The following is an 18,119-nucleotide window of genomic DNA, read 5'->3' on the forward strand; positions in this document are numbered from 1 at the left end:
AAATAAGAATTACTTTGTACTAAGTAAATTTATTTTAGTTTCCTTTTTGAAGTCGCTTTTATTTTTGTTAAAAATTATTTTATTGTCATTACTTTTAAACTGAATCTCTTAAAACCATATGATTTCTTCTATCTTAATAGATTTAGTATCTGTTAGCCTTTAAAATATAGACTTTTGCGGGCGATGCCGCGATAAAAGCTAGTTTTCGTATAACTTTAATTTTATCCTTGAATGTCTAGGTGAATATTTGCATTTTTCATTTTATAACTTGTTTTTTCTTGAACTGATTCTAATTATTTCGATTTAACCTTGACAATACGTGAATAAGTACGCGGTTATAATATTACTAAGAGCTAATATTTCTTCAGGTTTGCCCGTTGGAAGCCCTGTGGAAACAGGTAAATTTATATTTTATTATACAACATAAATTTTTTCTTATTGTAATATTATGAATATGATGGATGGTATATTCATTAATTTAACCAAACCTCGAATAATGAGGCTTCACTTTTGTTAATAACTAACTGACTCGGCAAACTTTGTCTTGCCGTTAAACGCAATTAAAAACTAAGGACTGGTGGTAGAAGGGTGAACATTTAGGTTTGTAAGTATTTTTCAATTCCAAATCATAATAATATAAAAATCAAATAATTATCAAAAGAATAAAAATAATTTAGTCGTGGATTGCCTTTATCATTTAGAGGTATGAAAAATAAATGCTGGCCGATTCTCAGACCTACCCGATATATACACAAAATTTCATATCATCGGTCCAGACTTGAGAATTTTATATATTTGAAAAAATAATCACTTTATAATTTTAAATTGTAAAATGACGATAGTGCTTTCGAAGCCTATTTGAATAACGTTATTATTCATTTTGATTGTTCAATAATGTCAGTCTGATCCCGGGAAAAAGGCGTAAATGGTTATAAAACAGTATTTCGGGTTTTCGTATAGGTATAGCATATCTAGTTTAGATAAATTGTGTTTTTACTAAGAAAGTTTTGGGGTAGTTCTGATTAATTTTGATATTTCATAATTATATATTGGGGTGCTGAATCTGACTTTGAGGTTTGCGGACAAAATTTTGTGATGCAACACTAAAAAAATCGCAAAAAACTGTTTTTTTCGACTATGCTTTCGACATGGCCTGATAGTGACGTCACATGGCGTGATCGGTAAACCACGCCCCCTTATCATCAATGTTATGCTAATTCGGCCTCTCCTGATGACGGCGCGTCCCCGCCCGTGAGTGTAGAGGCTGCTGCATCTGGCGACTCTTCGGCATCCTCAACCGCGTGTACTTCCACTTCCACGACCTGATCTTGGGTGCCCGAAGGTGAGAGCTCCGGAGACAGATCACTGTCTTCCTCATCATTATCATCTGAAAGTCATGTTGATTGCATTAGCTAAATATTCACAAGCGTTGAGCAAAGCTGGCGTAAGAACGATAACTCAATTACATTCAGCAAAACACAAAATTAAGCCAACAGTAAGAGGAGTTCAATTACATTCAAGCAAAGCTCAACAGTAAGCAAAAAAAAAACAAGCAGTGACCGCAGTATGCACAATAGACAGTGACCGCAGTATGTCCTATCGAAAATAATCGCAGTGACCGCAGTATGCGATAACAGTGAGCAGTGACCGCAGTATGCCCAACGTGCAGTGACCGCAGTTTGCACAATGGACAGTGACCGCAGTATATCCATGACAATTGTAACAAAAATAAATATAAACAGATAACAGTGAGCAGTGACCGCAGTATGCTCAACGTGCAGTGACCGCAGTTTGCACAATGGACAGTGACCGCAGTATATCCATGACAATTGTAACAAACATAAATATAAACAGATAACAGTGAGCAGTGACCGCAGTATGCTCATCGTGCAGTGACCGCAGTTTGCACAATGGACAGTGACCGCAGTATATCCATGACAATCGTAACAAATATAAGCACAACACCAGCAATTTGTTTCGTGATGATGTAAACTAGTATAAGCAAATCCTTAGTTTTATTTATCATTATCATTAAACTTATTAAACTTTGAACGTATACTACTGTACTGTCGCAACAAGCTTTCACAAAACAAAGAAGGCGACAAAGAAAATACTCACTTTCAAAAAATGAGGCGCACACTTCAGGGGTCCACTCCCCTCGCCAGGGAATCATATATTCTGCAGCAGCTTGCGTGGTTTTACCGTATGACCCCGCGACTAGTTTCAGCTCATATCGCCCGCGTGGCAACACTCGCGTAACCTTGTATGGGCCGCGCATGCCGGAGTCCAACTTGCTTGTAGTCTGGCTCGACTTACGCACAAATACTAGGTCACCTGGTTGGAATGTGTGGGGTAGCTTTCGTCGTTCATTGACACGAGCGTCCTGGCGGGAACGATTTTCATCCAGGGCTACTATAGCTCGTTGTCGGGCCAGCTCGCGTAGTGACTCGCGATTTGGATTCGCAGCTTGTTGGGCCACGTCGCGGACCAGGGATCGTATGACGGGTGTAACGCCATTGCTGCCGACCAACAAATTCATAGGGGAACATTTAATAGATTTTTGCAAAGTAATGTTCAGGGTGAGCTGTAACTTCCATAGCACATTTGACCAATTTTCCTGTCTAAAGTTTGACTCGACACGTATCATGTTCATGACCGTTCGACAGTACCGCTCAACCTGCCCATTACTTTGATGCATTTCAGCGGTTATAAAATGAATATCACAACCCTGGTCTTTTACAAACTTAACAAATACATTGCTCTCATACATTCGACCACGATCAGCAACTATTAATTTTGGTGAACCGAAAAGTGAAATTGCATTTTCAAAAACTTTTATTAACTCGCTAGTATCTTGATTACGAATCGAATATAAAAGGCAGAATTTAGTAAAAGCATCTACAATTAGTACAACAAACTTAAAATCGTTTGATCGCGGAAGAGGCCCTAGCACGTCAGTATGAATAATAGAAAACGGCACATCGGGTTTCTCCCATGACTCGATGGGCTGCGGCGGTTGCCGTGCTACCTTTTTGTGAAAAAAAGACATACTACACAGTGTTGTATGTACTTCCGCACAAACTGCCTCAACTTGGGAAACCAAAAATGTTTGAGTATCAGATCAGTAGTTTTGTCCACCCCAATATGTTGGTGTTCATCGTGAAAGACCCGCATTAAACTCAGACGGTGACCCTTAGGTATGTAGCATAACATACGACTTTGTTCGCCAACAACATCTAGTTTGTAGTAAAGCGTGTCGTTAGATTTGACGTATCTGGAAGAGTCCAGTTCACCATTCTGAAGCTTTTCCAACAACTTCTGCGTTTCCTCGTCAGCAGATTGTGCTATCTGAGCCCAATTAACCGGCCTTTGAATCCTGCAATTATATACGGGGTTACGACTCAAATAATCAGCATGAGACAGCGCAGTACCCTTACGATATTCGAGTTCAAAGTTGAAGTCTTGCATGTATACCCACCACCTAGAAACTCTGGGAAGAAGGTCCTTTTTACGCTGGGTCAGTTTCAAAGCGTTACAATCAGTTACCACTTTAAATTTTATACCAATGAGATAATGCCTAAAATGTTGTAACGCTCTGATAACCGCCAGCGTCTCCAACTCGTAAGAGTGGTAACGTGACTCGGCCCCCTGAGTCACCTTGCTGAAATAGGCAACAGGTCGCTTGTTGCCATCGTCAGTGATCTGGAACAACACGGCGCCGTAACCAACCGATGATGCATCTGTGTGGAGCTCAGTGCAACGTGAGGGATCAAAAATAATTAGTACAGGCTCTGTAGTTAGACGCTTAATAATATCTTTACGCACGTTTTCTTGTTCTTTGCCCCAGCTAAACTCGGCACCTTTGCGAAGCAATCCAGCGATGCACGCAGTTCTTAGGGAGTAATTTGGAATATACCTCCTAAAATACCCTGCAAGACCTAAGAACTGTCTTACCTCCTTGACGTTAGTCGGCACCCTTGCGTTAACTAGAGCTTCCACTTTATGAGCGCTCGGCTTTACCTGACCGTTACTAATCGTCCGGCCTAGATACTCGATCTCTGTAACAAGGAACTTACATTTTTTGAGGTTAATGGAAAACCCAACCTTTGTCAAAGTGTCCAAGACTTCTCGTAAGGTCTGCAAGCCTTCGTCAACTGACTGGCTTTTCAGTAGAACATCATCGATATATACGCATGCCTTACCATTATCGATGAACGAACGCAATGTATTGGAGATAATTCTTTGGTAGACAATGGGCGCGTTTGCTAGACCGTATGGCATTTTGATATATTCGTAATGCCCTTCGCTAGTTACGAATCCTGTAAGAGGAATAGACTCCTCATCAAGGCGAATTTGATGGAACCCGGTCGCCATATCTAAACTACTGAAATATTTGGCTTTTCCTAGAAGGTCTATGTGGTCGTCAATTAAAGGTAAAGGATAGTGGTCTTTGACGGTGTTAGCATTCAAGGCTCGAAAGTCAACGCATAGCCTATCACTACCATCTTTCTTTTTAACCAATAAAATCGGACTTGAGAACTCCGATTCCGATTCGCGAATAATATTCTTATCAAGTAAGTCCTTAATGATCGCCCTAACACGTATTTTTTCATCTTGCGACATTTTATAAGGTCTGTAAACTACCGGTGTCTCGTTGTGCAACTTAATATGCATAGAACCTGTCGTGACTGTAGTACAAGCCGTACCTACCACAAGATAATCTGCAAACTCATTAATGATGCTCATTAAACGCTCCCTATCTGGTCCTACTAACGGAGAATCAATCGTTATGACCGTAGTATCGGATTTAATACACATGACATCAACGACCCGCGTGAGGCGTTGTTGACCTCGCATACGTGTATAAGTAACACCATCTCTATTCAAAACGTCGGTACCGATAATAATTGGTGTGCTCAAAAACCTATCACATACAACATGAAAGTCTACTTCAAGAGATATTTCGGGAAATTCGACTGTTAGCGTAGTACGGAAAGTGGAATGTACTTCTTCATTACTGATGCCGCGTAATATTCTGTATGAGGGTGTCTGAGTGCATTGAAGATGCTTTGCAACCGATTCAGATATTAGAGAAATCGTAGAACCGCTATCTATAAGCACATCGACGGGTACACCCTGAATAACGGCCGTCGCGATGTCATTTTGTTTATAGGTATCGTTAATACTATGACAAAAGTTAACATTAGATTTGCCTCGTGATTCGGAGCGCTGTTTTGTGAAGCAATCTTCAACCTTGTGTCCGACCTTTTTACAGAACGAGCAGGGTTCTGGTTTTGGTGTTTGTCTATATGATCCAGGAACACCTGCAGACGACGTACTCGCCTTACTACCATCACCGGATGGAACAGATTCGTATTTAAAACGCTTAGGACAATTAAAAGACCTATGACCTAAGTTGTTGCATTTAAAACATTTAATTTGCGAATCATCATGCCCACGTTTGCGTGAATTCAATTGTAAACTAATTTTACTATAACCGGGTCGCGTATAGTTCGTCTTAACGGTTGGTTTCACATAAATCGACAGAAAGTCAACTAAATTCTCTGGGGACAACTTCGCGTTTGTAGCAGCCGCACGGATTTGAGGATCCGTGATGCCTCGTATAATAATAGCCACGATTAACTCATCACTTAAACCGCAAACGATGCGCAATCGCAACAAAGAGCGTCTAGTATATTCCGCATATGTAGGGTACTTATCGGATTCGGTTTTCATTACGTCGAATAAAATATTAGCAATATCTACCCGAAACGGACATAATGATTTAAATTCACGCTTAAAATTCGACCAACAGCGATCATTGCTAACCCACTCGCTTAGCCAAGACTTCGCATCGCCTCTGAGACAATTTCCTATACGAGACAAGCATTCGCGATCATCCCAACGATTTAAATTACGCACATGATCGACTTCTTGACACCACACATTAAAATCATGCAAAGACGGATCAAAATTAGAAACAAAAACATTATTTGATCTTACCGGTATAGCGTTGATTGCGTTTACGAGTTTTTCTGTTACTTCACTAATCACCGTATCAGCACTCGTCTGTGTGTCGGTAGTTCCACCACAAGATTGCACAGTCGGTGACGGCGGTGGCATGGCGACCGTACCAGACAACGGTCGCATCGTCTCGCTTGGGTGTGGCACCAACATGTCACCCGACCTACCCTCACCTGAATTTTGTAACCTGGAACTACCTTCCAAAACGTTTAAGCGATTCAAAATCGCCTGAAGTGTTTGGTCTAAACCAGGGGTAGGCGTCCTATCTCTTTTACGACTTTTACGTTTATTGTGATCGGACATTTTTACTAGAAACCAAATTTATTTGCAGCACAATTTTACCAAGAAAGCCTACGATTCAGAACGGTGGCACTATCCCACTTCTGAATTTATAATTCACTCTAAATATTAACTAAAAAAAATAATTACAACGATCACAAAAATATAATTCCTATTTATTAAGATTACAAATTAAATTCTTAACAAATAACATTTTATATAAGTACAACTAAATTTATAATTCACACTCTAACTATTTATTAAGATTACAAATTTAATACAATTAAATTACTAAAAGCAAAACTAAGTATTAGCTAGAACCGTATACACGTCCGTCTATCCCTGGTGCCAACGACCAACCGCCACGAAAGCTTCCCCTCCGGTCGACTATGCTTTCGACATGGCCTGATAGTGACGTCACATGGCGTGATCGGTAAACCACGCCCCCTTATCATCAATGTTATGCTAATTATATATATATGTCACACACCCACACACACAAACACGCACACACTCATATCTGTATATATAAATATATCTATAAAAATAATTTAAACAAAGTAGAAAATAAAATTAAATATTATAATAATGATAAATTTAAATATCGTACGATGTAAATGGACTCGGCCTATTATTTAACTTCGTTACCGATCAATTGTTTTTCAAATCTACCGACATCGAAATTGTACTTACTTTCTTACGTCTCGTTTACGATCTATGTCTTCGCTTGCTATTTATTTAATATCTAAGTGCTAAATAAGTGTGAATTGTTAGTGTGTCGTTCAATGTACTCTCTAATCTATTGTGTTGTCTATTAAACTGTCTCTTAGTGCTGTAATTGGACTTTCTTTTCTGTGTACGACGCGACCCGGCTTGCATAAAGGTACCTACACCGAAAATTACTACACACCCATTCTGAACTGTAATCGTAATAATATATACAGTAGTAGTGAGTAATCTGATTATAACCACCACTACCAGCATACCATCAAACTCCATAGGGTCTTTAAGAGCGTCAATGACTGGTTGTAAATCTTTGTTCTTCTGCAGGATCTTAAGAAGTTTCCGTTTGCCCTGATTAAACAATGCAGAAGAAGTATCACAAGCGCTCATCGCTTGCAAGAATAATATATGGTCTTGTAGGATTTAAGAATCTCAGCCTGGACCATCTAAAACGCAACGGCTCATATAATTTCTCGAATTTGAATACAGCACCCCAAAATACACATAGAATGAAAGAAATTAGAACTACCTCAAAACTTTCCCACTAGCGGCCTTTTAGAGTACGAATTTGACTGTATTAATTGTTAAATATATTCAAGGGCAGGTTAAAGAAGCGTTTGCTCGCTAAAGTCACTAGCGTTGTACCTATGGCATGAGACGTGGATTTTAAATTTGCAGTTTTTGTGTTCTTTTTTCTTATTTTACATATACACACGGTGGTCTGTCCCTACGGTAAGCAACCTAATACTTATGTTATTGGTAACAGCCGACACGTATAGCTACATATATTTTTTTAGATGAACATTTACAAACAAATAATATATAAATAAAGAAATATATGTATGACATCCAGACTCGGTGTGGGAATCGAACCCACATCAGCAGCAGGAGGAGCAGAAAGTAGGGTTACTACAAACTGCGCCTACGGGCTAGTCGATTTTTTTTTACTGCTGCGGTAGACTGTATGACAGAATTCTTCTAATCTATATCTATTCATCTATACAAATACATAAAATTTAAGTGTCTGTTTCTCTTTGTACGAAATGCATATGGATGAAGACACGGTACATATACCAAAATAACATTTTTTACAATTTTTGTCTCTCTGTCCGTCTGTTTGTTAAGGTTAATCTCTGAAACGGCTGGACAGATTTGGACGGGACTTTCACTGGCAGATAGCTGATGTAGGAGTAACTTAGGCTACTTTTATTTTAGAAATGGATTTGTTTTATAGTTCTGCAAACTGAACATTAACTTTTTTGTTAAATTCCACGCGGACGAAGTCGCAGGCACAGCTAGTGATATATAAATTCGCCTTTGCCAACTTTAATTAAAAAACTGTTGTTGTAAAATGTTAATACAATAACAATGTAATAATTAACGATGTAAAATGAATAATTAAAAAAAAAATTAAAAACATATTTTAATTAATTATAAAAAGTTCCACAAAATAAAGATTTAGAGAACAGAGATAAACATAGTGGGAAAATATTTAAGCCAATGTCATTTTATAATAATAATTTTATGAACCTTTTGCAGTTTCAATATCCCACGTTTTTAGCTACGTTCAGTTATTTACTGCACTTACTTTATATACGCAAATACTGATTTACTGATTTTACATACAATAATATACATAGATATATGTATGTTAAAACCGAATGATCAATTTTTTATATCAATTTTTTGTTATTATCTAAGAATAATCTACGACTCTACACTAAAAATGTGATGAAGTTTTACTTAAGCAATGTGTATAGAATTCGTGGTGTTTTATCATAAAATTTCCCTAAAATTAAAGGTAATTTTATTTAAAAAAATGAAAAATAAAACAATGTTTATATGTATTTAGAATCCATACAATTTGAACGGTTTTACACGTTACTTTTATCATAAAAGCCAATAGTTATATATTTAGAGAAGTTCCGCTAAAAAGGTCTAATTTGCTGTTAAAATTTGTTGATATCCCGAGACAAAATTAATTTTGAGAAAAAAAAATTGAGTTTACCTCCTTACCCTTAAACCTTGTTAAACCTATAAGGTTGAACTTTTTTCTCAAAATAATAAAGTTAGCCATCAGTGTTGTTTTAAAACCATAAATTCAGCCTACACTTCGTAGTTTTGTCTGCTTTTACCAAGTGTTGGCTGAATTCGTGGTTGTAAAATAATAAATTCGGCTTCCAGAGCCTACCGCGAGACAAAATTAAAAGAATATTTTGAACCTTAATAACCAGTATTGCGGTGAGGTGGCTGAAATAATTTTTTTGAGCCTACATTTCTATCGTAAAAATGAATCTTATTGGTTGTTGTGAAATAGGCGAACTGGCGAAGGAAGCGTGCACAAAACTAGTTCAACGCTAGTTGACGGGTGGGGGGGGGGTACGTTCAGCTCTCTCTGGCTGAATAAAACGACCAGTATTTTATACGAGGAAGTCTTTAATGACTCATAAACAAGTTAACTAGCCTTTTTTTTCAAATTGTATAGTGCTGTAGTATCGGACTTTACAGCGTCACCGGACGAGGTAGCCGGGTACTGAGACCCAGCCGTGAAAGAAGAGCCCTCCTGGAGGGCTCGGAATGTCCACTCGTCCTAAGGGTGTCTCCTAGCGAGATCGCACCTTAACTTAGGACGAAGTCGGTTTGGAGAAAATAAGTACTGAATACAATATTCTAATTAAATAAATCGACACGATACTTCGATAGCGCGATCTGTCTACGAACAACGCCATCTGTGTTTCATTGTATGAACTAATAATAATTAAATATACATTCAACAGAACGAGCGGAACGAAAGTAAGCTCTGAAGGCTGAATTTATTGTTTTAATATCATAAATCCAGTCACCAGAGCCTACATCTCTATCGTGAGAATGAATCTTATTGATGAAAGCGACGGTAAGTTCTGTAAGCCTAAAAATAAAATTCTAAAATCATAGTTTTGGCCTCCGTATCCTATTTTTAGGACTTTAAGGGCCAAAATAATGCTTTGAATTTAGCGGCAAGTACATTATTATTATATTGTATTATAAAGGAAATGAGGCTTTTTAGGCTCAAAATATTTTTTAAATTTTGTCTCGGGTTATTACTTCAGGACTTCAATTGCATCGACTAGTAGATACAACGTAGGAAGAAAAGTCGTCAAGTAAATACGCGTTATCAAAGATTACTCTAAAAGTTGTAATTATAGATCTCGATGAAATATAAATGTGACCAGATGATAAACATCAACTTTCGATCAAATTAAAAATATCATCAAAATCGGTACACGCAGTAAAAAGTTATATATTACAACGTAGGTCGACGAAAAAATAGTCAAATAAAAACGTATTATTAGATATAACTCGAAAAGTAGTTGTTACATTTCAAATAAATTTAAATGGAACCAAATGACACGCACCAACTTTCGATTATTATTTTTTATCGGTCCACCTAATCAAAAGTTCTGAAGTAATATACACTTTAAAAAATACAATCGAATTGAGAACCTCCTCTTTTTTTTGAAGTCGGTTAAAAAGAATACCATATCGATAATGGTAAATAAACTAATCAAATAACGCCATCTATATCTATCTAATATGGCGTTATTAGAAAACGTCGTTACGTAATCAATCGGAGCTCTATTTGGTTTCGATAGATGGCTTTACGAGCAACGTAATTGAGTCATTCCTTCAATAGATTTTACTCCTCATATTTTTTTCATACCGGGGTCCTTATATGAAAATCGATTTCGATACAACGTATCGAAAAAAAAGCTCCGACGCATGACTGGAGTTTACTCGTTCAGATCGACTGTCTAAAAAAATATTTATACCATATCAAAAGGTAAATAAATGAATACAAGACGCCATCCGGTTCCGATAGATGTTATTAGAAAACGTCTGAGCGATGATTCGAGACGACGTTAACAACAACGTAACGAGGTCATTTTTTTCATTCCTCCTTATATGAAAATCGCTTCTTAAGGAGTAAACTCCAATAACAGTCAAGTAAATAGGCCATATTAGATATAACTCACAAAGTAATAGTCAAAACTTGATTATACTTAAATGGGGCCACATGAAAAGCACCACCTTTCGATTTAAAAAAGAATCATCGAAATCCGTCCACCCAGGAAAAAGTTCTGAAGTAGCATACATAAAAAAAGAAAATACAATCGAATTGAGAAAATCTTCCTTTTTGGAAGTCGGTTAAAAATCGACATATTTGAAAAATAAAATTTTCTGAAGTCATAGGTAGAAAAGATATAAGTAAATAACCAACTTAAATTGTAAAGCTCATGTGACTCGGTCACTGGCTCAACACTCAAATTACGTTAGTTGGATCAATTAAAAAAAAAACTTGTCTTTGCCTGTCTTATCTTGTCTTTTTAGTCTAGTCATAAACTAAGTCTAAAAATACTGCGCCTTTCTGCACCTTATCTTAGCATAATGTAAATTAGCTCATGTACTAATAATTTAATGATATAGTTTATTAAGAAAATAACCTTTACCTCTTCAAAGATACAAATTTATTTGTAGTACAAATTTTAGGTGATTCAGGGGCCGTATACATATTTCACAGAAATGGCAGCTACGCCCGAAAATTCCTTATTACGAGTAAGTGAAGAAGAAAAGATCAAAATTCGAGAGGAATTTAATTTGGATGAAAAGAAAGTTAATGAAAATTTAGATGTAATCGAGGAGTGGTGTGAAAAGCAGGAACATTTAAAAGAAGCCCTTCAATACTTCGGTAAAGTTTGATATACGCTAGACATTTTACGTTGATACAAACATTTTGAATATTTAAAACAAGCTGTTCCTTAATTTATACTCCAGTGAATAATTTGCTGTGATTCATTAATAGTTTTACACCACTTGGGTGTCAACAAGCTTCCGGTCCGCCTGATGATAAGCGGTTACCGCTGCGTATGGACGCCTGTAACCTACGTCTCTCTCTCAATCAATGATGATGATCATAATGATTCATGTACCGCAATGACTTTTTCATGATAATTAATAGTAAAATGCTAGAAGTATATTCTGTCTTGTTTATTTTGTAAATATAGCATATCATAGTCTCCGACTATTTTTTATATTTCCAAGGCAAATATGATTCAGATAATAATGATAATGACGAGTCTGTCTCCGTATTTTAGCCTCTTTCTACAGTTTTTTCTATAAATTTAAAATACTTCATATGCTATACATATTTTTTTTAGGTTTTATATGTTACATTAATTTCACTTGCACATACCACCTGGTTCATCCACAATTACTTACAAACAGCACAACAAATTCAATTTAGTACAATTATCGCTCCTACGTCTCTTTACTTCAGTAAATAAAGTATGAAGCACCCATAAATCTTGTCACGCGTTAAAAATTTGATTAAAGAAATGTAAATGTAATTAAATTAAAAGAGCATAGAATAAGAGAATATTAATTATTTCTTAACGCGACGAACTAAAGAGGTAAATAAATATTTAAAAAAAGTTAGCGATCAGATTGGATTGGAGAACAAAATCAAATTAGACCAATCTAGAAAGTAATTTAATACGAGGAAACAAATTTTTTTACTTAATACAAATTTGAACGAACAAAAAACTTTATCTTCCTTTAATGAATTAAACGAACGAGTTTAACACAAGCCGAAATTATTTTAAATCTACACTATGAACCAAAATACATTTTTTCTAATCTAATATTCATTTAAACTACACTGTGGGTTCGAATTATTTCTGACACGTGGGTGAAGCTTAACTATGGTCACTTATCATAGCGGGTCTCCGTGACACGTGGCTCCGCAGAAACTATCTGGATGATCAACCGCCAGTCTCTCGAGTTCAGATGTCCAAGGTCCACGACACCATCTCCATCACGATGTCAGCCGGGGATGAGAAATTTTGCTCAGTTCTTTATCGTAGATGTTGGGCAGTTCTTTATCGTAGATATTGGGTAGTTCTTTATCGTAGATGTTGGGGTCCTAGCAGCTAATCCACAAAATCCGGCCACGTGGTATCACCGGCAACAACGGCACCGCACGTGTCCGCCACGCCAAAGAACCTGGAAGGTCACACCAGAAAGTGAGGCCTTCCGTAGTCAACCCCCAACGTCTCTGGGTTGACACGGAAATGGCCCACAAAGACAAGCACATCCTAACATTTTACAATAATTTAATTTAATAAAACAATAAACTGTAGAGCAAAGAAAATTAATCTAACACACACAATCTACACACATTTTCGTAATTAAAACAAAAGTAAATTAGTAATTAAAATTAAATAAAAGTGTTTAATATTACAACAACTCACTGAACAAAATCGCACCCTGAACCTGACCGAGGCTGAAGACCAAGGAAAAGGAAGGAGCCGTATAGCACCAGCGCTTATATAGCGCCGAGCCTAATCTACACCCCAACACACTGCGAACCCCACCAATCACCGCCTACACAAAACACGCTAATAGCGAAACGCCTAGCATGAAGAATAGCATCTCGACGAACGAAATAATTGTTAAGAGAATGAACAAGGAATAAAAATATACGTTACAATCTTAGAAATAGAAATATGTGATTTACATCTTAAATAATTCCTATTAAGTTTTATGCAATTATTATTTTTTACCAGACTTCTGAGAAAATGTTTTTATGGTCGACGAAAAACAAATTATTAAATTCAAAAATTATCAAAACTTTAAGGGAATATCTATAAACATATACTACTAAAATAATTATATTTTATTTCCAGATCGTAAACTATTAGAGTATATTCACATTTTGGCTAGGGGATCCATCGAAGCGACAAAAACAAAGATTGACAAGATATTAACTACAAGAGGCTTATTATCAGAACTAACACTGAATATGTCAATCGATGAATTCGAAAACTTTTCGGAAAATATGTAAGAATTCATATTCTTACTATCTGTTTCACCTTTAAATGTGTGCTTTAAATTCCTTTATTTAAAGTTAGTAGCATTATTCTTCTAAAATAATAACGCACGTGTATCACTATGAGTATATTTATTGCCAACGCGCCTCTATTTCGCGTATTTGACGCTGTTTTTTACAAAACGTCTCAAACACGCGCAGGTTTAAAGTAATCATGAAAGTCGAAGGTTTGAACATTAAGTGGATCATACTTATTACAAGTGTATGTTCATTCATATGCTCTGATCTTTCGTATATACATAAGGACGTACAGTTATCTGGTTTTAAGCTAAGTCATATAACTAATAATATAATTTTCAGAATCTATATATTGCTGCCAAATCTTAGTCCACGTTGTTATTCTAGAATTTTTGTGACTCAGATTGTGAACGCGGGCAATTTCAATTTTGAGACATACTTGAGATATATATGCATGGTAAGTACGACTATGTTTTCATTTAGAGCTATTTAATTTAATTTTATAGGCCCCTATAATAGTTGGGAAAAAACCAGTTATGATCTTGTTACGTTCCGCCTAAACTTGCATTCTAATTTGCATAGCATCTACGTTATTTTATCTAATTCTATATTTTGCTAATTGAGTGCAAAGAGTTTAATAAAAGTAAATGTTTCCATTACAGATCGGCGATCAGAGGTCACGGCACGATTATAGTATATGCGATAGACACATATTAGACTTTAAAAATATGAATATTAATATAGTTTCAAAAATAAATCCAATAACCTTAAAGAAAGTACAAGTTCTGGGTACGGTAAGTATATTTTATTTTTTTGACTTTTAACTAATTACGGACATTAACACTTCGTAACTGTTTTTCTATGCCCTGTCCTATACGCAAAGGTTGTCTGGAAGAAATCGCTATTTTAGCGATAAGATCGCCTTTGTACACCTCTTCCTCTAATTGTACTTTTATTGTATCTTTTTATGGTGTACAATATAAACTATTATTATTAAGGATAGACCGTTGCAAAATATGTAAGATAATATAAGATTTATACATATCAAGTTAATTTTAATTGACTGAGGGAATCAACCATCCAACAGGTATAAGTACTATTATTTTTCAATAATAAATAATTATGTCTTTAACTCTAGTCCCTCGAGCTGTTACTCCCGTTTGTAATCAAGTTTGTCTATCAGCCGTTATGCTTATTAGTGATTTTGTTCGTTAATTGTAGTAAATAATTTTAGTTTGATAAAGGATATTATATCTTTTTGTTTGATATAAATGGCTTCGGGATCGTCATTTTCAAGGATTATATTTTCTACTACTATTTTCTACAACTAAATCAGAATATAGTTTATGTTGAAAAAAAAGTGTGTGTGTCAGTTCCGACGCACAAAATGGCTTACTAGTCTAAGAAAAGGATTAGCACCATATGAAACGGTAAATAAACGAATCAAATAACGCCATCTATCTATCTAAGAAATTCTCTCTCGTTATTAGAAAACGTCGTAACGCGATCAATCGGAACCCTATTTGGTTCCGATAAATGGCGTTACGAGAAACGTAACGAGGTCATTCGTTCAGTAGATTTAACTCCTCATAATTTTTCACACCGGGGGCCGGTATATGAAAATCGGTTCTTAACGAGTAAAATCAAAAAAAAAAGTGGCAAAACTCGATAGTTCATCGTCATCATCATCATCATGTCAGCCTATTGCCTTCCACTGTTGGACATAGGTCTCCACATGTTCACGTCAAAAATGGCGTGAGCTCATGTGTGTTGCCCATAGTCACCACGCTGGGCACGGGTTGGTGACTATGGGCAAACTTAATAGTTATGTTTTAGAAATATTTAGTATCTAAAGAATTTGTTATAAATTCAGTCATAAGTTTTACATAAAAAAGCAAGCTTTCTGGAAACAAATATCTGTTGACATCTTATACCAAATAATAGTAAGAAGAAGAAATATAGGTACTTTATTGTGCATACAAGTTAACATATAATAGTTAACATATAACATATATAGTATCTTAAAAATAAAACTTACAGAATTATATTATGCACAAAGGCGGTCTTATCGCCAGGTAAGCTATTTCTCCTAGATAACCTTGAGGTAGAGGAGATTTTAAAACAATACAGAGTAGGGTCATCAAAAGGGCAAAACAAAAATTAAAAACAAAGTGAATCCTTCAATCCAAACAATATCTATATATTAATACGTGAAGCAAAAACTTTGTACCACTTTTTACGAAAATTGTGCGGACGGAGGAGTATGTGAAATTTCGCCCACTTATAAGTATAGTTTATATAGGGAAAAAGTGCAAAATGCTAATATTTTTTTATTTTGTATAAAAAATACATTAAATCGATAAAAAGACATTACACACACTACCATGTATTTGACACACACACGCATATACTCTTTTGTTTATATGTATAGAAGTATTGGTCCGGAAGCCCGGTACAAATTTGCTCAATTATTTCCTCCCATTCGAAACTTCGTAAAATGCATCTGAGATTTACATTATGAATATTTGCGACCGTCAGATGCGATTCCGTGGGTGGGACTGGCAGTGGCAGCCTCCCATGCATGGAGAAAAAATGTTAAAGCAACCAGCTGACACCATGCTATGGTCAGCTGACTTTATTTTTCTTTAAAGATGTTAGGTAAACTATAATCCAGCAAATTTTAAAGTGGGAGAAAAAGACAAAAAAATTTTTTTTTCATCCTATTAAATTTTGTTGTTGTTTCGAAAGCTAAAAGTACTGGTCTATGTCATTTAAGGCGGAATTCAACATTAAACTATGAAATTAATTTTTTAAAAACATTCCAGGAAACATATGGATTAAGAATCAAAGGAATACATTTCGTAAATACTCCGCCGCTGGCAGCTAAACTCAGTAATTTACTTAAACTTATTTTCAAAGATAAAATATCAAGAAGAATACACGTTCACGCCTCATATGAAGAACTACACAAGGAAATACCCAAGGAAGTATTACCTGGGGATTATGGTGGTGACGGACCTAACTGTGCACAAATAGCTGGTATGACGGTTTTAGAAAAATTCAATTTGTTTCATATATAGTTAACAAAATAGTTATTGTTCAGTTCGCAGAGTTATAAAAAATTTTAAATAAAACTAAAATAAAAGTAGCCTAAGTTACTCCTTATTACATCAGCTATCCGCCAGTGAAAGTCCCATCAAAGTCGGTTGAGCCGTTTCAGAGATTAGACGGAACCAACAAACAGACAGACACAAAAATTATAAACAATGTTATTTTGGTATATTTACCGTGTATACATCCATATGAATTTAGTACAAAGTGGTTATTTTAATATTAGAAACAGACACTCCAATTTTATATATATAGATATAGATATTTGACGAATGGTTGATGCAATCATTACAATTATTTAGTGGTAGTTTCACAACCGTTCACAGTTTGATCACCACATAAGACATGCTATGTATACTATGTATATGTATATGACATACAGATGTTTGTCTTAATATAGCTGTTTGAACTTATGTTGTGTGTGTGAGTGTGTGTCCCGGAGACTTTACACAGAATTCATAGCCTAAAATATATCTATTTAGTATTAATTGTCACTTATTTCTTATCTATCTATGCTTATAACAGAATTTTGTTGCAGAACAATGGAAAGAATATCTTAAAACAGATAAAGCTAGAAAAATAATGGAAATATCAAATAAAATGAAAAGTGATGAATCTAAACGAAGTTCCATCAAATTTAATGAAGAGTATTTAGGAATGTCAGGAACTTTCAGAAGTCTAAACGTAGATTAGACTAAATATAAAGCATTTGAATGTCATTTTGAATTATACACTGTATATGTATTTTCTGGGAAGTTAATATTTTAATAAGATATATTAATATATTTTAATGAGATATATGACGAAGGAAACAAAAGCTTCAATACGCCAGGACAGCCGACACATCACGGACGGTTTTTTTTTTAATGTTGACGCTATCTTAGAAGTAAAACTCCAAAATAGTTACCTAAGCTTCGTTTATTAAGCTGATAGCGTAACAATATCTCAAAGAGTTCTGCACTGTTTAGTAGCTGAAGTTTGAATAAATGTAGCACTTTTTTTTTCGGCGAAAAATTAGTGCGGCTTTATTTACAGGTACACTTCAATGCACGTACATATATACACGTCAAGTATTTCAATAAATCAAACGATGAATTAT

The 18,119-nt window shown here is 35.5% G+C and overlaps 1 protein-coding gene and 1 long non-coding RNA gene across 2 annotated transcripts; one reads left to right on the top strand and one right to left on the bottom strand.

Moving 5' to 3' along the window:
• Positions 1–358: 358 nt before the first annotated feature.
• LOC123663661 (retinaldehyde-binding protein 1-like) lies at positions 359–17,803 on the top strand. The gene is made up of 7 exons (XM_045598329.1): positions 359–398; positions 11,554–11,752; positions 13,749–13,902; positions 14,093–14,153; positions 14,572–14,703; positions 16,735–16,948; positions 17,559–17,803. The coding sequence occupies exons 2-7, from the start codon at positions 11,587–11,589 to the stop codon at positions 17,711–17,713; spliced, it is 882 nt and encodes a 293-aa protein (XP_045454285.1). The 5' UTR covers positions 359–398; positions 11,554–11,586; the 3' UTR covers positions 17,714–17,803.
• LOC123663482 lies at positions 12,531–13,379 on the bottom strand. The gene is made up of 2 exons (XR_006744669.1): positions 13,314–13,379; positions 12,531–13,065 (listed from the first exon to the last, which is right to left on the bottom strand). It is a non-coding gene; the product is annotated as an uncharacterized LOC123663482 (long non-coding RNA).
• Positions 17,804–18,119: the final 316 nt, after the last annotated feature.

This window comes from Melitaea cinxia, chromosome 20, assembly GCF_905220565.1.
Source record: "Melitaea cinxia chromosome 20, ilMelCinx1.1, whole genome shotgun sequence".
NCBI lineage: Eukaryota > Metazoa > Arthropoda > Insecta > Lepidoptera > Nymphalidae > Melitaea > Melitaea cinxia.

What these genes read in the sequence shown, in the direction of transcription:
- LOC123663661 (XM_045598329.1), top strand. Translation starts at nt 11,587, where the DNA reads ATGGCAGCTACGCCCGAAAATTCCTTATTACGAGTAAGTGAAGAAGAA. An exon ending in AGAAGCCCTTCAATACTTCG is followed by an intron (nt 11,753 to 13,748) that starts GTAAAGTTTGAT and finishes TTTTATTTCCAG; the next exon opens with ATCGTAAACTATTAGAGTAT. An exon ending in GGATCATACTTATTACAAGT is followed by an intron (nt 14,154 to 14,571) that starts GTATGTTCATTC and finishes TTTCCATTACAG; the next exon opens with ATCGGCGATCAGAGGTCACG.